The sequence below is a fragment of the Bufo gargarizans genome, chromosome 5 (assembly GCF_014858855.1).
Source record: "Bufo gargarizans isolate SCDJY-AF-19 chromosome 5, ASM1485885v1, whole genome shotgun sequence".
Taxonomy (NCBI): Eukaryota; Metazoa; Chordata; class Amphibia; order Anura; family Bufonidae; genus Bufo; species Bufo gargarizans.
In genome coordinates, this window is record NC_058084.1 from 247,150,679 (window position 1) to 247,172,272 (window position 21,594).

Here is a 21,594-nt window from a genome sequence, read left to right on the forward strand (position 1 = left end):
GTCTCCAGTTCCCGAGGAGGCCATCTGTTTAGATGTACATATAAACTCAAAGTTGGAGAAAATAACAACGAAAGCCGGAATTAGACTTACCGGTAATTCATTTTCCACGAATCCACCATGACGGCCCAGAGAGATTGACCCCTGACCTCTGTAGGGGCAGGAACAGAGATAGGTTTAAAAGGACCCCTCCCACCACCATTCACCAGTGAGTTCCAGATTATAGTGCCACAATCACCAGTTAATGAGTGAAAAAAATCACAGTGTTTTTTTTTTTTTTTTTTGGTATTAAGTTCATACCAAATTTTTTGGAGTAAAATGTATTTTCAGGGTGGGATATCATGCCGTCATGGTGGATTCGTGGAAAATGAATTACCGGTAAGTCTAATTCCGGCTTTCCACTTCACCACCATGACGGCCCAGAGAGACATAACAAATTATATACGTCTTAGGGTGGGGCAACGGCCTGAAGGACCTTGCGACCAAAAGCCAGGTCAGAGGACCTGGATAAGTCAAGTCTGTAATGTTTAGTGAAGGTATTTACACTGGACCAGGTTGCGGCCCGGCATATTTGGTCTAGGGAAGCTCCTGCTCTTTCAGCAAAAGGGGCCGACATGGCTCTCGTAGAGTGAGCCCGAATGACCTCTGGACAACTGATGCCCTCAATCCTGTAGCAGTCTGTAATAGTCTGTTTTACCCATCGGGCAATGGTAGATCTGGAAGCTGCCTTCCCCTTATTTTTACCACCAAATAGCACTAGTAAGTTGTCCACCTTCCTCAGGTTTCTAGTGACCTCTAGGTACTTTAGCACTGTTCGTTTAACGTCCAGGGTATGGAAGCGTTCTTCTCCAGGATTCTTAGGGTTCTCACAGAAGGAGGGAAGAATGATCTCCTGGTTCCTATGGAAGTCGGTTACTACCTTTGGTAAAAACGTCGGGTCTAGCCTCAAGGTGACACGGTCGTCCTGGATAATGAGGTATGGTTGTCTGATTGACAATGCCTGGATCTCGCTCAATCTTTTTGCTGATGTTATAGCAATAAGAAAAGCCGCCTTCTGGGAAAGATGCTTCAGAGAACTGGAGTCCAGGGGTTCGTAAGGCGGACCTGTGAGTCCGTTAAGGACGGTGTTTAAGTCCCAGGTAGGCACCTTTGATTTGAGAGAAGGTCTTAGTCTGGCTGCAGATCTCACGAATCTTTGGATCCATCTATGGTTGGCTAGTTCAGAATCAAAATATGCACTAAGTGCTGAGACCTGGACTCTAAGGGTAGAAGGACTTAACCCCGACTCTAGGCCCTTCTGCAGGAAATCCAAAATCTTTAGTATATTCGGTCTGGTTTGATCTGGGGCTTTGTCGCCCGACCAGGTGCAGAACCTCTTCCAGATCTTTAAATAAATGGCGTTTGTCACCTTCTTTCTGCTGGCTTTTAAGGTAGAAATAACCCCCTCAGAGAGACCTCTACGTCTTAGAAGATTGGACTCAGGATCCAAGCCGAGAGACTGAAGATTTCCGGATGAGGATGGAGAACCGGCCCCTGGATCAGGATATCCTTCCTCCTTGGGAGAATAAAAGCTTCCTGAGAGGAGAGTTTGGTTAGTATCGAGAACCAGCTCCTCTTGGGCCAGTACGGGGTGACCAAGATTACTCTGGCTCTGTCCCTGATGATCTTCTGGAGGACCTTTGGGATTAATGGGAACGGAGGGAAGGCATATGCCGTGTCCCAGTTCCAGTGTAGGGAGAAGGCGTCGATCGCTAGGGGCCTGTCCCTTGGGTTTAGGGAGCAAAAGGTTGATACCTTTGCGTTTGTTCTTGTAGCAAATAGGTCTACCTGAGGGAGGCCCCACCTCTGGACAATCAGATTGAAGACGTCCCTGCTTAAAGACCATTCCCCTTGGTCTATGGTAGTCCTGCTGAGGAAGTCTGCTGCACAGTTTAAGCTTCCTTTTAAATGAATTGCAGATATCGACTTTACGTTCTTTTCCCCCCAGAGGAATATCTTTTTGGACAGACCTTCTAGCTTCTGAGATCGTGTGCCCCCCTGATGTTTGAGGTAGGACACGGTCGTTACATTGTCTGAATAGACCTTTATATGTTGGTTTCTTAATTTTTGAGCGGCTACCTGTATTGTCTCCCAGACTGCCCTGAGCTCCCTGTAGTTTGAAGACTGGGCTGCGATACTTTGAGGCCAGTCTCCCTGGTAGAGGTGGGAAGCAATTTTTGCGCCCCACCCCTTTACGCTGGCATCGGTATGGATAAGCACTGCTGGGGTTTTGAACCAGGTCATGCCCTTCGTTAAGTTTTTTGTTTGAAGCCACCACCGTACTGAGGATTTTATGTGGCCTGGGATCAGGATTTTCTTGTCCAAGGAAGATAGGTTCCTGTCCCATCTCCTGAGAAGCCAGGACTGAAGGGTTCTGTAATGGGCCTGGCACCAAGGGACTGCTGCTATGCAGGCTGTCATCTGACCTAGGAGACTCATCGCTTCTCTGCACGAGAAGGATCGACGTCCTAGGAAGGCTCTGATAGCCAACTGCAGGTTCTGGATTCTTTCTGCTGGGAGAAAGGTTGTTAGTTTTTTTGAATCTAACAGGACCCCCAGGAATTTTACCCTGGTATTTGGAACTAGGGATGACTTTTTTAAGTTTATCACCCACCCCAGAGATGTCAGAAGGGGGCAGAAGATGTCTCGGTCTGCTATGGACTGATCCACAGAGTTGGAAATTAGTAGAAAATCGTCTAAATACGGGACGACCGTCACCCCCTGAGGTCTCAGGGAGGCTACCATCTCCACCACCAGTTTCGTGAAAATCCTTGGGGCTGAAGCCAGCCCAAAGGGGAGAGCCACGAACTGGAAGTGGTGAACAGACCCTCTGTGATCCCTTATTGCGAATCGCAGGAATTTTTGAGACAGGAGGTGAATAGGAACATGGTAGTATGCGTCCTTCAAGTCGATTGTACAGAGGGACGCATTTTTTTGAATTAAAGGAATGGTGGAATTTAGGGATTCCATCTTGAATTTTTTGTAGGTAACGAATCTGTTTAGTCTTTTGAGGTTTATGATCATACGGAAGGAACCCCCGGGTTTCTTTACCAAGAAAAGGCTGGAGTAGAACCCCTGCCCCCGCTGAAGCTCGGGAACGGGAATCACCACTCCTAAGTCCCGGAGATTCTGAATCTCCTTCCAGATCTGGCTGAGCTGACAAGGAGATGGGTGGTGAGAAACCAGAAACACATCTGGAGGGGGGGAAGATAACTCTATCCTGTAACCGATTCTGACAAGATTTTGAGCCCAGGGGCTGGAAGTAGTCTGTTGCCACTGAGCAAAAAACTGGGATAGTCTTCCCCCTATCCTGGCGTCACTGCTTCTCACCTCCCTTGTTTTGGGGATTAAGGAGGAAGCCTCTACCTCTCCCCCCTTTTGGGTAACTCCAACGTCCGGTCTTACCCCTGCCACGAAAGGAGCTGCTCTGGGAAAATTGACCACGAAAGGAGGTTTTTCTTTTAGCGGTCTTCTCTTCAGGGAACCCCTTTTTTTTATCTGTAGCCTTCTCAAGGATCCTGTCCAGAACAGGACCGAACACATATTCCCCTGAGAAGGCTATAGAACATAACTTCATCTTGGAAGAGATATCTCCCGACCAAGATTTCATCCAAAGTGCCCGTCGGGCCGCATTAGACAAAGCGGCATCTTTGGCTGAGAACCTAATCGTTTCTGCGGAGGCATCCGCCAGAAAACCTGTGGCGGATTTTAGTAGGGGAATAGTATCGAGTATCTGGTCCCTAGAAGTCCTGTTAACTAGATGGTTTTCTAGTTCGTTCAGCCATAGGTACATAGACCTGGCGACTGAAGTAGCGGCTATGTTAGTCCTGACGCTAAACATTGCTGCCTCCCAAGATTTTTTTAACAGACTGTCGGCCTTCCTTTCCATAGTGTCCCTTAACTGACAGGAATCCTCAAATGGAAGTGAGTTTTTTTTATTAACCTTGGCCACCTGGACGTCAATTCTAGGAACCTCATCAAAGATCTTAGAATCTGACGGGTCAAACACAAGGCGGTTTCTGAATTCTTTGGAAATTCCCAGTTTCTTTTCAGGATGGGCCCATTCATCCATAACCATTTCCTTAATGTTTTCATTTATGGGGAAGACCCTGGAGCGTTTGACCCTCAATCCCCCAAACATCTCCTCCTGAATCGTATGGGGTTGCTGGATATCCTCCACCCCCATGGTATCCCTGACGGCCTTTAAGAGGTCACTCATCTCGCTGGAGCTAAAGAAATATTTCTTAGTGTCCTCAATGATCTCGCCCTCAGATAGGGGTTCCTCATCCTCTTTCCTAGGGGATGAGGCGTTGTCCTCTAAATCCTCTGAGTCAGAAATATCCGCCATTCTGGGTCGTTTAGGGGGGCGAGGCCCTCGGATATCCTCGCGGAGGGCGGTCAGGGAAGACTTAACCTCTTCCTGGATCATGGATCTGAATTCCTGCATAATAGAGGGCTGTTCCTCTCTCACTATTTTAGCGATGCAATCCGAGCAAAGTTTTTTTGTATAGCCCTCAGGAAGCCGGACGGAGCACTGGAGGCATCTGGCGGACTTCTTTAACTTTTTTAAGGGTAGTTTGGCCTAAAGTGAGAGAGGCAGCCCATTAATTTATGCCAGTCAGGTATAGGAGCGTAACTTAGTGCAGTATACCCGCAGACCCCCAGGGGGAGGGACAGTGACTACACAAGAGTGTGCGCACATATGGACCCCCCCTGCATTGTGAAGCTGCCAGCTGCCCAGGTGGGCTACTCACGCAGGGGCGCTCTGAAACGGTCTGTTCCTTCGGCTGTGGGACCTTTTGCTGCGGCTCCTTCTCCCTCTCCTGGTCCGACATGTCTGCGATGCAGAGAACGCCGCGGGAAGAGTGCTGGGAGAGCTTTATTTGAGAGGCCCCGTCTACTTCCGGGTTTCGCCGGTAACCCGGAAGTGACGTCAGACGCGCGCGACTGCAGAGCGTCTTTCCGGTCGGCTCCCCCCCAAGGAGGTAGGCGACCTGCGGCAGCTCAGGGCAGGCTTCCCACCCGTAGGGAGCGTGACCCCGGCGTCACCCTGCCAGCTTTGGAATAATCCGCCGGAGAGCAGGGGACGCTTACCTGGATGATGGAGCCGTAAGGGAGGCCACGAGGACCGCCGATGCGGTCATCCAGGTACCTTTATGAAAATAAAAAACGAGGTCCACTTCACCTCCCTGAAGCCAGAGAGGACTTTTTCTCTGCCTGGCCGCTATAGGGGCAGGAACACACTGGTGAATGGTGGTGGGAGGGGTCCTTTTAAACCTATCTCTGTCCCTGCCCCTACAGAGGTCAGGGGTCAATCTCTCTGGGCCGTCATGGTGGTGAAGTGGAAAACACATTTAAAAAAAAGTAGACGCCAACAGCTATTTAAATTTTAAAAGCTGTCATCATGCGAAATGGAAAAAGAACATCCCATTCAGCCAGATGAAAAGGATAAGGAGGAGCTGCTCAAGTGACCATACCTTAAAAACCCAATTAGCCGTCCTCCAAAGACGCTTCAAAGAAAAGGGTTACCCTAAAACACTAATAAAAGAATCTTTGAAAAGAACCCTTAGGTTAGACCAAATAGGAGCTCTCAAAGCTAAACCAGTAGAAATAGACCCCAAAAAAGATCGCTTTCCTAGCTTAATTACCAGATATAATGTGAAACATTCCCTAATCAGGAATATCCTGACGAAACACCATCTAAGGCATATATATAAATAAATAAATAAATATATATATATATATATATATATATATATATATATATATATACCTGCATATCTGTCATTTTAATCCTGCCTGTAATTATATCACCTCTGTGTATGGATAAGACAGGATGCACCATTCACAATAGGTGATTGTCACAGTTTATCTATTCTTTCCTTGTACAATGACCTCTGCACAGATAACAAAGCATGCCTAGAAAACTCTCCCATAGAAGTCAATGACAGCAACAACGAAATATTTGTAAAGCTCTTGTCTCCCGTAGGACTCAAAGCGCATCCCCTCCTAAGGTCCCCTCCTGACCAATGTGTCTCTGCACCCACTATGAGGCTTTTGTAAAGCAATTTTCTTAATGCATTCTAAATGCTGTTAATAACAGCTCAATCAAGATGGCCGCCCTATAATCATGTTCTGGAAATAGAATTAAAAAATCTGCAATCAGAAAATAAAAACACATTAGAAAAAGGATATGTGATTTCTGGTTTAACTGGCAGATAAACTTTTGTTTACACATTTTCTTTAAGTTCTAGATGTAACTGCAGTTGAGCGGAGATTTTCTTTCAATTGGAAGTGTAGGAATTTTTTACTTGGGGTTATCCAGAATGGATGGATAGGGCAAAAAATATTGCCACAAAGTATAGTAGACAGAATTTTTCAACTGGGTAATCAAGCCCAAAAAGTGGATATTAAATGGCTTCACCAGGCTTTTAATATTGATCACCCATCCTCAGGATAGGTCATCAATATCAGATTATCAATACCTGGCACCCTCGCCGATCAGCTGTATGAGGAAATGGCTCTCAGGAGATGACATGTGTACACTGTGCGCCATCGCCTCATACAGCTGATCGGCGGGTATGACGGGTGTTGTACCTGAGGATAGATTATCAATATTAAATGCCTGGAGAACCCCTTTAAATCTAAATCCATTTTAGTCCATAATTTCAGTCTCCAATATTTAGGTAGATTAAATTACTTGGCAATGTACTGAGAATGGGTGTCTTAGGGCAGCTGCTAGAGTTGTTTGTTCATGTCTTGCACTTGCACTGCCTACAGAAAGAAAAGATCAATTAAAGAGACAGTACCCTTTTTCTGTGCGTTAGCCAGCCTTTTTTTCCCAACAACCTGTTACAAAGCTTCTATAGATCATAAGTGTTTTTTTAGGCATGTTTCCAGCACCACCAAAAGCATATATTTCACTGAATATGCTGCACAATTGCACCTTTCTATTTCTAAAGGACAGTTGCAATTTTTTTTACTGTTTATAATTGTGTAAGTTAAGTGCATTTTAGTGCGTCAATACCAGAGTGTTCGTAGCAGGGCATGTTTAAATATGCCTCAGTTAATAAAAAAAACTGTTTAACTTTTGTTTTTATTTATAACTAAGTAGTTTCATCGAATTTTAGTTAAAAGTTAATTCCCTCCCAAAAAAGTAACAATTTTGCTACCATTTATAATTAAGCAGTTGAACGCATTTTTGTGCTTCAAGCCTGTGTCTATTACCAAATAAAACTCGCCCGTTAATTTCACAGCAATTTTGCTACCTTTTATACATCAATACCAGTGTACAGTGAGTTTGTAGCAGGGGGTGTGTTTGTAAAGTGTTTTCATTTTTCTACTATTTATATGTGTATATACTATAAAATAAGTGTATTTTCCAGACTCATCAACAGCATATAGTTTGGCAGCAGTCTGTGTTCAAGTATGCCTTTTTTTTTTTCAAACCAACTGAAAACTTTATTACAAAAATTCTATATAACTAATTTACTGAATGGAATGGACAGTTTAAAGGGAACCTGTCACCAGTTTTATGGTGTCCTAACTAAGGGCAACATAAATAAGTGACTGATTCTTTTAGCAAAATGCTGGGTTACTTTCTTTAATTGACCCAGTCAATCTGCCAACATCTTGTATTGAAAAGCTCCAGCTGATAATGATGAGTCATGAATATTCATGAGCTCCTGACTCTACCCGCCCACCTTCTGCTGAATGACAGTTTGTTTCCATAGGAATCAGCAGCAGGTGGGCAAGGGAGTGGCTATAGCTCTGAATTAAATATACGCTGGACTCAATGACATCACGCCGGACTCAAATCGGCTCATTAGTATGCGGCATCTTTGTGTGGTAACCATCTGTCACACCAGTAAGTGAATACATCTAAGGCACTTTTTAGTAGTTAATGATTGTATATAATTAGTTAGAATATAATCAAATATCCACATGACAGGTTCCCTTTAAAAATAAAATAACAAAACTTTATTAATATTTCTGTTTAAAAGTTTTTTTTACTAATCCCTTAGTTTAAATATAGGCTCAGGTGAGTAAATATACTGGTGGTGGTAACTGAAATGTCTAGCCCGCACGAATACTGTGGACACTCAGCTATCTGTTTGTACTGTGCAGAGTAAGGCCTCATGCACACGGACGTTTTTTTTCACGGTCCGCAAAACGGGGTTCCGTTGGTCCGTGATCCGTGACCGTTTTTCCGTCCGTGGGTCTTCCTTGATTTTTGGAGGATCCACGGACATGAAAAAAAAGTCATTTTGGTGTCCGCCTGGCCGTGCGGAGCCAAACGGATCCGTCCTGAATTACAATGCAAGTCAATGGGGACGGATCCGTTTGATGTTGACACAATATGGTGCCATTTCAAACGGATCCGTCCCCATTGACTTTCAATGTAAAGTCTGGAGTTCTGTTATACCATCGGATTGGAGTTTTCTCCAATCCGATGGTATATTTTAACTTGTAGCGTCCCCATCACCATGGGAACGCCTCTATGTTAGAATATACTGTCGGATATGAGCTACATCGTGAAACTCATTTCCGACAGTATATTCTAACACAGAGGCGTTCCCATGGTGATGGAGACGCTTCAGGTTAGAATATACAAAAAAACTGTGTACATGACTGCCCCCTGCTGCCTGGCAGGTGCTGCCAGGCAGCAGGGGGCAGACCCCCCCCCCTGTTTTTAACTCATTGGTGGCCAGTAGGCCCCCCCTCCCCTGTTGTTAACTCGTTGGTGGCCAGTGTGCGCACCCCCCTCCCTCCCTCCCTCCCTCCCTCCCTCTATTGTAATAATAGCATTGGGGCCAGTGTGCGCGCCCCCCCAACCCCCCCCCCCCTCCCTCCCTCTATTGTAATAATAGCATTGGGGCCAGTGTGCGCGCCCCCCCAACTCCCCCCCCTCCCTCCCTCTATTGTAATAATAGCATTGGGGCCAGTGTGCCCCCCCCCCCCTCCCCCGATCATAGGTGGCAGCGGAGTAGAAGATTCATACTTACCTGGCTGCTGCGATCTCTGTGTCCGGCCGGGAGCTCCTCCTACTGGTAAGTGACAGGTCTGTGCGGCGCATTGCTGTCACTTACCAGTAGGAGGAGCTCCCGGCCGGACGCAGACATCGCAGCAGCCAGCAGCCAGGTAAGTATGAAAATCTTCTACTCCGCTGCCACCGATGATGATTACAATAGAGGGAGGGAGGGGGGGGGGGGGTTGGGGGGGTGCGCACACTGGCCCCAATGTATTAAAACAATAGAGGGAGGGAGGGGGGGTTGGGGGGGGGCGCGCACACTGGCCCCAATGTATTAAAACAATAGAGGGAGGGAGGGGGGTTGGGGGGGGCGCGCGCACACTGGCCCCAATGTATTAAAACAATAGAGGGAGGGAGGGGCGCGCGCACACTGGCCCCAATGTATTAAAACAATAGAGGGAGGGAGGGAGGGGGGTGCGCACACTGGCCACCAACGAGTTAACAACAGGGGAGGGGGGGGGGGCCGCACAATGATATTCAAACTGGGGAGGGGGGGGGTCTGCCCCCTGCTGCCTGGCAGCCCTGATCTCTTACAGGGGGATATGATGGGGTTAATTGTACTATCATATCCCCCTGTAAGAGATCGGGTGCTGCCAGGCAGCAGGGGGCAGTCTTGTACACAGTTTGTAGTGTATTCTAACTAGAAGCGTCCCATCACCATGGGAACGCCTCTGTGTTAGAATATACTGTCGGATCTGAGTTTTCACGAAGTGAAAACTCAGCTCTGAAAAAGCTTTTATGCAGACGGATCTTCGGATCCGTCTGTATGAAACTAACCTACGGCCACGGATCACGGACACGGATGGCAATCTTGTGTGCATCCGTGTTCTTTCACGGACCCATTGACTTGAATGGGCCCGTGAACCGTTGGCCGTGAAAAAAATAGGACAGGTCATATTTTTTTCACGGCCAGGAAACACGGCTCACGGATGCGGCTGCCAAACGGTGCATTTTCCGATTTTTCCACGGACCCATTGAAAGTCAATGGGTCCGTGAAAAAAAACGGAAAACGGCACAACGGCCACGGATGCACACAACGGTCGTGTGCATGAGGCCTTAGCCAAAGATAATCCACAGTAAAAAAAAAATCCCACAGGCAGTGCAGTGACAATCCCCAAACTAGGGCTATGGTATTGTCCAGTCCCTGTGTTGTCACCACAGCATAAAATATCTAGGGTCCCTAATATTTCATATGAGACCTAATAATTGTGTCAAATTGTTAGACCTTCCAGGACCCTACCCCTCGCTATGCTCTAGTCTGGCTAGTGATTATTAACCCTGCTCGATGCATTTCTTGTAGCCTTATAACAGGCTCTTCATCAGGAGCTAGTAGGGCATGAAGAGTGAAAATAATCTACACAGCCTAACAGACAGAGAGAGCTTGCAGAAGTTACTGCACGTGAACCGTGCAGCAGCACCGGCGCTAGTATGGCTGGTACGACCATTTAAGCCCATTGCTGTACTTCATGAGGCTTGGTTTCATTTGTCAGGTCATGTAAAGTCCCAGAATTATGAGGTACTGGTCCACTGAAAATGCCCATTTGACTCCCGAAACACCACTTTACGACCAGAAAATTGGCGTATGGTGCGCAGTGTCAGGAACATGAATAATGGGCCCAATTTTCTTTAAATTAACTTTGAATACAGCATTTTATCTGGACATCTTTGTCTGGACAGTTTTACAACCAACTAACACCAGCAGAAAAAAATGTCCTGCTTTTTCCAACAGGATGGGCCAACATGCCACTCCTCACGGAACTCACTGGCACGGGTTCATGAACTGCTTACGGAGGAGCAAACTGTGAGCAAGGGGTTATGGCCACCACATTCGCCAGACTTGTCCACATGCAATCCCCTGGATGAACTCAAGACATCACACTATCACTATTCGCAGCATCACCGTTGATGAGCAGCAGGCAATATCAGCCATCATAATCCTACATGTTTAAAGATTCATAGACATGAATGGGGACCACTTTCGGCATCTTTTGTGACTTGTGGGTAAATGTTTTTTTTTTTTTTATCAACTTGCTTGTTCACTTTGTCATACTATTGCTAGAGGCGGGATACTTTTTTGTGGGCTACCCTGTGAAGTTAGTGGTGCAATGCTTTCTGAAAATGTATTGTGGCTTGCAGAAGGTTCTGGCAATGTTCAGGAGACTGTCTGCACATTTCAGCCATTCTCATGTGGCTAAGAATGCCATCCTGGCCTTGCAGCAACAGAATGGTCTGCCACTGCACCGCTTGATCCGCGATGCTCCAACTCACTGGAATGATGATGGCCATGATGACCAATTATTACAGTAGTGGAGAAGTTGGTAAGAGATATCATTAGCATCAAGCAAAGCGATAACTATTAGATAGCCATGCTTTTAAGGGAAAATGGGTGTGTTCTTTACTGTCACTAAAAGGGAGATAAAATTGCTGTATTAACAGGGTATTTATCTATCATTACATATCTATCATTACGAGGTCTAACCAAGAGCCCGCTCTCTGCCCCCCTGCTGAGTCAACAACTTCCCACCGTCTCTATCACAAGTAGCTGAAGCCACGCAGCATCAGCAGCACCCAGTTTAGTCTGGTGAACATGATAAAGCATTTTTTTCACGTGTTGTGCTAGGCTGATACAAATCGGCAAATGGATATGTACTGCCTGAACAATCATGTTGCCCAGCCTTCGTCCAGCACCGAACTTCTTGGCAGGCAGACTGGAACAGTGGCTGGAACTGGCCCAGTTTTCTTTTGCTACACTGTCTTGTCTAGCCTTCAGTGTAATATCACAGAGGGTTTTAAGCATGGCATCACATTAGATACATGAGGATTTTCACACACCTCTGGCTGAGACCAATAAATAAATCTGCCATTGCTGGCGGTTGTTATTTTTCACTGGCCCGATCATCTGAGGGCCACTGTCTACCTGCCATGATGTTCTGTACTGTATGCCTACTGCTTCTACTCCCCCTACTGCTTCTACCATTACCCCTACATAGCTACACATCTACTGCCTCGTCTGTTCCATGGTGTGCTGCTACTGCTGGCGCTATTATTGCTGCCACTATTACCTCTATACAGCTTAGCCCTTCCACATCCACATTTACTACTGCTGCTGCTCTAAAAAAAACAGAGAATTTTTGGAACACTTGTTCAGAATAATATACTGCTTGTTTCTATACTGTGTGAGTATAAACACAGGCAGGAATCTGCCTTTGTTAAGGCATCATTGTCCAATTCTAGTTCAGAACAAGCCACCGTTTCCCCTGACACTAGTGTGTGTGTATAAACAAAGGCCGCCATCTACTCCCCTTAAAGCATAATTTTAGATCCTTTTCAGAACAAGCCACTGTTTATTCCAACACTCAAGTGTGTGTATAAACACAGAAAAAGCATCTGCCCCCTTTGATCTCTTGGTGACCTCTGCCATATATGTACATTTACAGTCATCACTTTAAAGATAACGCCTGCTCCGCCATAGCTGCCAGGTTTCTACTGTTTTAAACTGTAGAGGCCCAGAGCTAATGTTTGTGATTGGACATAAGGCCGATCACAGACATTCAACCCCTCAGATACCATGGTCAAATGTGACCAAGGCAGCTGAGCAGTGAAAATGAGAGGAAGCTGTTACATTACAGTGATAGGCTGGAGTCTGCTTGAAGTTCCGATGCGTGTCAATGTTATATTCCAACACAGGCGTTGAGGGGGCAGTACTGCAGTGGAATATACTGAATGCTGTTTTCTGTAATAGATAAAATACCATTTCAGCATACAACTGCCAATCTAATGACTGCTTGTTATAGCCACCTATTGTGACTTTAAAAAAAGTTTAAAAAAATAAGTTTTTTAAAAAAATATTGAGAAATAAAAAATAAATACAAGTTTAAGTCACCCCCCTTCCCCTAGAATAAAAAAATGCACATGATATAACAATATTATTCCCAAACACCTCCCAAAAAAATGTAATAAAAAATGATCAAAAAGTCATACACACCCCAATGGTATTAATAAAAAATACAGGTCTCTCTGGAAAAAAAATGAACCCTTAAATAGCTCCATAGACATAAATATAAAAAATTATGGGAGTCAGAATATGGCAATAAAAAGAAAAAAAAATATTTTTTAGAGAGAGAGGGAGAGAAAATTCTAAAAAGGAAGAAAGAGAGAAACAAATATCATAGGAGTCCTCAGAGTGTCGTATACTAATTTTCAGGCATTTTAGAGCACTTTTGATTTGGGTAGAATCAACTTGGACCTGAATCACATTTTTCGACATTTGTTAGAACTAAGCCTAAAAAAAAATTCTAGAAATCTGCACATCTCTACTAGGGAAACGGCTATCACGCTTGCAAAACCAACAATGCTATTTACCAATTCTTCTGGAAATAACTACATGTAAAATGAAACATAAACTGTAACTCAACTATGATAATTTACATAATATATTGTGCACCTTGTATGAAAATTTATGTTGGGTCCACCATGAGAAAATTAAAAACTCATATTAAAACACTTAAAGAGGACCTTTCACCCTCCGGACATGACTGTTTTAATAGCTTCATGCATTCCCCATGTAATAATTTCGGAGCATCTATTCTTATGCCTGTATGTTGGGTCATTCCTTTATTATTTCTACTAGAAGTTATGAATGAATTGCTAGCAGTCTGCAGTAAGGGTACAGAGGGGTGGTAACCAGTTGGTGGGGTGTCCCTGCAGACTGCTAGTAATTCATTCATAACTTCTAGTAGAAATAATAAAAGAATGACACAACATAGCGACATAAGAATAGATGTTCCGGACTTGTTATTGCACAGGGAATGCATGAAGCTATTAAAACAGACATGTCAGGAGTGGTGAAAGGTCCTCTTTAAATGATAAAAACAATTCGGGCACATTTTGTTAGATGCCATGGAGCGAAAGTGCATGCAGGGCTTTTATTACAGAATAAAATATGCAGTGCCATCTCCTAGATAGAGTGGTGTATTGGATTTTCAATTTGCAGTCCAAAGTACCAGACTGTACTTGAGGAGTAAGGCTACTTTCACACTAGTGTTAAAGTTTTCCGGTATTGAGTTCCGTCATAGGGGCTCAATACTGGGAAAAAAAAAGCTTCAGTTTTTCCCAATGCATTCTGAATGGAAAGCAATCTGTTCAGTATGCATCAGTCCCTTTTATGGTATTTGGCCGGAGAAAATACCGCAGCATGCTTGCTGGATTCTTCTAACGCTAGTGTGAAAGTACCCTTTACTAATGTTTAATTATTATTAATAACATACAAACTCTATTTATCGAACATGTAACGTGGCCACACACAGTATGTTTTATTGTACCTCTATCTTCAATTTTATTTTTAATCATTTAACTTGATGGTGGCATTTAAGCTTTAGCCCTATTCATATTAGTTAATAGCTCTGCAACATGTAATCAGTCATTTATACTTCAGGCCCACTGGTGAAGCAGTACATTATGCGTGAAGAGTTGCGGATCCACAAAACATTTATACCAGCCGAGAGCCTTCCGATATTTTTTTGCCACTCCTTAACAAATGTCCTATCCTTGTCTGCAACAGACAAGAATAGGACATGTTTTATTTTTTTTGCAAGGACTTACACCATGCAGACAGCACATGTGTGTGCAGTCCACATGTTTTGCGGCCCCGTTAAAATGAATGAGTCCGCATCCAATTCAGAAAAAATGCAGATCGGATGAGGACAAAAAACACTGTCATGTGCATGAGCCCTTAAAAGGCTGGACATTTTGCTTCAGCTCAGGCTACAACTAAGACCTAAGCCTGCATGCAGTAGAAACACGTAAGCATAAAGCCGTTTTCTGTTTCTCAATGTTTTAACATATACCAAATAAAGAATACAAGAGCTTTTACTTCACCCCCTGAATCAAAGGTCTTTGTCCAGGATATGACATGCTTTTGTAACTGAAAATGGATCAGTGCTAGGAGGCTGATAGCAAGAGAGGAGATGGTTGTTAATCCTATACTTTTTCTCCTACCCTGCCTCCTGCACTCTCCATTTAGGCCTCTTTCACACGGGCGTCATGTTTTTTGCCCGGATAAGAGGCGGGTGCGTTGCGGGAAAATGCACTATTTTTCCGCGCGAGTGCAAAACATTGTAATGCGTTTTGCACTCGCGTGAGAAAAATCGCGCATGTTTGGTACCAAAACCCGAACTTCTTCACAGAAGTTCGGGCTTGGGATTGATGTTCTGAAGATTATACTGTGACTACAGAATGCACAGTATAATAGTGCTGGAAGGGTTAAAAAAATAAAAAAGTTAACTCACCTTATCCTCTTGATCGCGTAGTTCCCGGTCTGTTCTTTGCTAGCTGTGGGCTGAATGACCTGTGGTGACGTCAGATCACATGCTCCAATCACATGGTCCATCACCATGGTGATGGAGCATGTGATCTGACATCACCACAGGTCCTTTAGCCCACAGCTAGCAAAGAACAGACCGGGAACTACGAGATCAAGAGGATAAGGTGAGTTAACTTTTTTATTTTTTTAACCCTTCCAGCACTATTATACTCTGCATTCTGTAGTCAGAATGCTATTATTTTCCCTTATAACCATGTTTGCGGATGCTTGCGATTTTCACGCAACCCCATTCATTTTTATGGGGTCTGCATTATGTGAAAAATGCACAAAATAGAGCATGCTGCAATTTTCACGCAACGCATAAGTGATGCGTGAAAATCACCGCTCATGTGAACAGCCCCATAGAAATGAATGGGTCGGCATTCAGTGTGGGTGCAATGCGTTCACCTCACTCATTGCACCCGGACGGAATTCTCGCCCGTGTGAAAGGGGCCTAAGAGGAGGAGGAAGCAGCTGCAGAAAGAGGCACAGACACACAAATATGCATCTATTTGGTTCCTTTTTTTTCACCCCAGTGCTTGATTAATAGCAATACTACTCAGTACTTTTTTATACTGTTCTCTATGTTTCTGCTGCTTCTTTATATATGGGAGAGAGTTAGAGGACAGGATCACATCTCTTCTCTGTGCACAACGTATGGGAAACATCATACCAGGGAATCTCTGCCTTCTCTAAAGCTCAAGAACAACTACGGAGGGGAAAACTGGTGATAAATTAAGGATTAAAGTCATACAATGGCCAGAAATTGTTTTGTCCCTCATGTAAACACATAACAGCGTTTTATGAAAAGTCACCTGAAACGGTTTTAAATGAGAGTCAATAGGCAGGATATGTTACTGTAGGGGCTAAATATTTCAGAAAATAATGAGGTCTGACCTAATGATTAAAATTCCAGGATCATTGTGATTTAATACTATATATTTTAAATGTCCAGAAAACTTACCAATAATCCTGTAAACAGAGATAAAAAGCAGGGTCAAAAGTATGAAGGCAGTATTCCACACCCAGATGTTTGGATCCACAGCTGAAATTCCCAAAAACATGAAGACAATAGTTTCAGCCCCACTTGCCAACATTTTCATTGTATATCTCACTGTAGTTGCAGATTGCTCTGAAATATTTGCTTTTACATATTTCTGGCAGAAAATTCCACAAAATGTGATGCTGAAAAAGAAAATATATTGTTAATTTTGAGAAAACGTGCATGCAATACTCATTTGGCAAATACAACTCAAAGTGTAAAATATTCCACTGGATATTTTTTCATATCACCTTTAAAGGGAACCTGTCACCATAAAAATTCAGCCTGGGTCATGCAAGCATTATGTTATAGAGCAGGTGGATCTGAGCTGATTAATATATAGTTTATAGTAAAAGATTCATTAAAACGTGCAATTTATTTATTTGAACTTCTGCTGGCCTCGAGTGCTGTTTGACAAATCTGTGTTTGTTTAAAAGTGTTTTCCAGAATAGGTCATCAGTATCTAATTGGTGGGGGCCTGGGATCCCCGCTCATCAGCTGCTTGAGAAGGCGTCGGTGCTCCTGTGAGCCCTGCAGCCTTCTCACAGCTTAGCAAGCATAGTGCAGTACATTTAACAGTGTCTGTGCTTGGTTTGGCACTCAGCCCTATTCACTTGAATGGGGTTGAGCTGTGCCTAGGCCACGTGACCGATTAATATGTTGTCTCTTCCCTAGGTTGTGAGAAGGAAGCGACGATACTGCGAGCGCCGTTGCCTTCTCAAACAGCTGATCAGCACATGCATGAGATTCCTGTAGTCTTGTTTTACCAGCCACCATCTTGAAAAAGCCTTATCGGAGGCAATACATTATCGGCATGTAAGGAGCTACGGAGGAATATGAGTTATATACATGAATGAACCATGTTCATCTTGCTGTGGTTCACTAATCATTCGTGCAAATGAATAAATTACGGAATCTTTTCCCATAAAACTGTATCAATCTGGTCTGGCACAACATTCTGTATCATTGCTAATTTTGAAATAAAAGATGAAAAATAGAATATAGCGGCTCTATTACTTATACTCTATTACTGAGCAAAAATATAAACGCAACACTTTCAGTTTTGCGCCTATTAGAGCAATTTGCCAGCATCCCCATTTTCTGCACGTGTATGCTGGTATTTCACTGTTTAGATGCTGTGATCACACTTGACTAACTACAGGAGTGGGGGTTATATGGCAGGAGGGGGTTGCAGGAAAGTTGCCCAGGGAGAGGTGCATTCAAATATTTGCTGTGGGGTACAGCCTTTTCTAGTTATGTCCCTGGAACCAAGCAAAGCTGATCACACTAAATGCTTAAGTTCCTTCAGATCAGGTGGCAGTCTTATAACATGGATCTCCACCAATGAAAACATATACATATCGGCTTAACATGTCAGATATTTTCCTAAACTATAAGTACCCTTTATTTCACAAATTTTTTATTAGAAAATCATAGCATACATCATCTTCCACAATGTCAAATTACCGTACAGTACAGTATAATTTGCTCATCATGTGGCGCAGTGTTTATTATTGTTTGTTTGTTGGTCGTTCTCTTACGGCCTTGTTTTTTTTTTGTTTTTTTCTTTAATATAAATGAAAACTATAAGTACCCTTTAAATGTTAAACCAAAGGTTATAAATAATATAATGATTTAATTTTCTTATCTTTAAAGGGGTTGGCAACTTTTTGGTTACTTTTGAGCAATGTGTATTTAAGATGACTATATGGCACTTAATAGTATAGCTTTGTTTATATTTTGTGTAATTTGATGTATTTCACAAGCCATTACCCCAAATCTACTGTGCAGTCCACACAAAGGTCCTATCATAAGATGGTTGCTGATGGCGGGTCATGTGACCTGAAAAATCACATCCATGTGATATCTCCTGCATTAAAACACACTGTACCTGCATTAAACTCTCAATAGTGCAAGTGCAGATGGCAAGTGCAGTGTATTTGAATAGAGGAGACATCATATGGAAATGATTTGCCTGGTCACATGATCCTCTATCAGCAGCCATTTTATGGACAGCACCTCTGTGTAGACAGCACAAAGACTTGGCAATCAAGGAAGCATACCTTATGATTTTTAGAGATGGTGCAGAAGTTAAACAAAGGTTACATTAGTAAATGCCATGTAATCATCTTACAATCACATTGGTCAACTGTAACCAGAAAGTGGCTGACCCCTCTAAGTTTTAAAGAACACCTGATAGCATTGTTAACCCTATTTCACCAGACACAGTGCCGTGTAGGGTTGATACTGCTAATTAAAATGATACCTGTCTAGTGAAAATCAGTTGCTGTGTTCCAGAGAATTACAACTGAAAACCTTATTTGCATTAAAAAATAGTCTTTTTTCTATAGATCTCAAGATTCTAAATGCCATGGTCACATTTTTAACCTATTACTTAAATCTAAACAACTTTGCGACTAATGATTGAAAATATTCTATATGTAGCACACATAAAAACAATCCTGCATGATCTGATTATACAATCATACTATTTTACCTACTTTTGCTACTTTTGTTTTGACACAGGTTTATGAGGGATCGGTCTTGTCAAACTAATCTAATCAGTTTGTATGAGGAGTTAAGGTCTAGACATGACCTGGGTGAGTCAATGGAGTTAAGGTCTAGACATGACCTGGGTGAGTCAATGGATGGCATATATCTTGACTTCTCCAAAGCATTTGATACAGTGTCATCTAAAAGTTTAGTACAAAAATTAAGAATGGGAGAAAATGTGTGTATGTGGGTAAGTGTAAAGTGTAAAATCAGTGATACAGTCCTAACCTCAGTATCTGAGGAAAGGGATTTAGGGGTCATTATTTCAGAAGACTTAAAGGTAGGCAGACAATGTCATAGAGCAGCAGGAAATGCTAGCAGAGTGTTTGGGTGTATAGGGAGAGGAATTACCAGTAGAAAGAGGGAGGTGCTCATGCCGCTCTACAGAGCACTAGTGAGACCTCATTTGGAGTATTGTGCTCAGTACTGGAGACCATATCTCCAGAAGAATATTGATACTTTGGAGAGAGTTCAGAGAAGAGCTACTAAACTGGTACATGGATTGCAGGATAAAACTTACCAGGAAAGATTAAAGGACCTTAACATGTATAGCTTGGAAGAAAGACGAGACAGAGGGGATATGATAGAAACTTTTAAATACTACATAAAGGGAATCAACAAGGTAAAAGAGGAGAGAATATTCAAAAGATGAAAAACTGCTTCAAGAGGACATAGTTTTAAATTAGAGGGGTACGGGTTTAAAAGTAATATCAGGAAGTATTACTTTACGGAGAGAGTAGTGGATGCATGGAATAGCCTTCCTGCAGAAGTGGTAGCTGCAAATACAGTGAAGTAGTTTAAGCATGTATGGGATAGGCATAAGGCCATATAAGATAGGGCCAGGGGCTATCCATAGAATTCAGTATATTGGGCAGACTAGCTGGGCCAAATGGTTCTTATCTGCCAACACATTCTATGTTTCTATGTAATTGGCTAGGTGACAGAAAACAGAAGGTACAATTTGCAATAGTATGCAACGTTTTGACCTTACATGGATTTTTCAAGCAAAAAGTAAATGTATATGTATACATGTATGGTCACACTTCACTTGTTACTTGTAAAAGACCATGTAAGGTCTAAATGTCACATTGTTTTGGTGAATAAACCACAGCTTTATATTGAAGACTTTTGTGTGCTGTGGTCCCTCTGTACGTTTTGGACAACAGGGGTTCTACAGGCTGGTACCATCACCACTGGCACAACCACCATTTGGACACAACTTTTTCTGTAAGTGCTGCTACAATCCTTTTTGCTTTTTTTGGGTACTGGTGACCTGTATTTTCCCTTCCCATGTGAATAATCTTACATTTGTCAGTGTTAAACCTCATCTGCCACTTCTCTGCCCAAGCTGCCAACATAGACAGATGCATCTGTAGTAGTATATTGTCCTCTTCAGTGTTAATTACTTTACACAGTTTAGTGTCATCTACAAAAATTTATATTATACTGTGCAAGCTTTCTACAAGATTATTAATAAATATATTGAAGAGAATAGGGCCCAATACTGACCCCTGAGGTACTCCACTAGTGACAGTGACCCAATCTGAGTGTGTACCGTTAATAACCACCCTCTGTTTTCTATCACTGAGCCAGTTAGTTACCCACATACAGACATTCTCCCCTACTCCTCAATGTATAGTATGTACTAAACATTTATGTGGCATTGCATCATATGCAGATGATTTTAAAATTAAAAAATGATTTGTAAAATTAGTATATTTTGCTTTTGGACTGGGAGCATGACTGGTTTGATAGGGTTACTCCTGCTGACAGGTGCTCTTTTTCATTTTATGTTTTAAGTATAGTGGAGCCCATTTATATACAGAGATACTCCACATTTGTGGTGTATATCAGTCTCAGATTTTGGCACAAGCCATTTTGCAACAAAATCTGTGACTTTTACCCAGCAAAAATCTGTGGCTTATCTCAAATATTCTGTGACTTATCTCTATATTCATATGATTCTAAATATTAGATTATGGCAAAAGTATAACATGTGATGAGCACAATAAAAAAAAAAATCCCTTTTTTCACATAATAGAGAATACTTACGCCAGAATTGCAGATAAAGAAAGCATCTCTGAGGTAAGGTAGGACAGATAAGAAATAACAAAAACAAATCCAGGTTCAATTATCCTCACATGCTTGGTAAATCGAGTAACCAAACTAAGAAGGAATGCAAAAACAATGCCAACCAAAGTTCCTCCAATGCTCACCACAAAAAAAGACACTAAAAGGAGAAAAGAATAACATTGTATCAAATAAAATGAACACATCATTAAATTCATAAACTGACAGGTTTTCACTACTTATCCATTCTTCCTGTGTTGTTTTGATCATATGAGTCTGGATTTTCAGCTCTTACTGGGACTATTCAGCAATAAAGGTGTTGAGTTAGGAAGTAAATTCATGGATTTATAATAAAACTTTTTTTCTAGTGTAAATCATTTTTAGTTAAGCCAGTAAAAAATGTAACTGTTTATTCTAACAACTGGACCATTTTAGGCTACTTTCACACTAGCGTTCGGGCGGATCCGTCCTGAACGGATCCGCTCATAATAATGCAGACGG

General features: G+C 42.7%; 1 protein-coding gene across 1 annotated transcript in view; it reads right to left on the bottom strand.

Annotated features, from left to right (window-relative positions):
- Positions 1 to 21,594, bottom strand: part of SLC9A3 (solute carrier family 9 member A3) — a 251,718-nt gene that overhangs the window by 45,292 nt on the left and 184,832 nt on the right. The window contains exons 5-6 of the mRNA XM_044294736.1: positions 21,076 to 21,253; positions 16,393 to 16,613 (exon numbers count right to left, since the gene is read on the bottom strand). Of these exons, the coding sequence (XP_044150671.1) occupies positions 16,393 to 16,613; positions 21,076 to 21,253 (399 nt within the window). The remainder of the gene's footprint in view (positions 1 to 16,392; positions 16,614 to 21,075; positions 21,254 to 21,594) is intronic.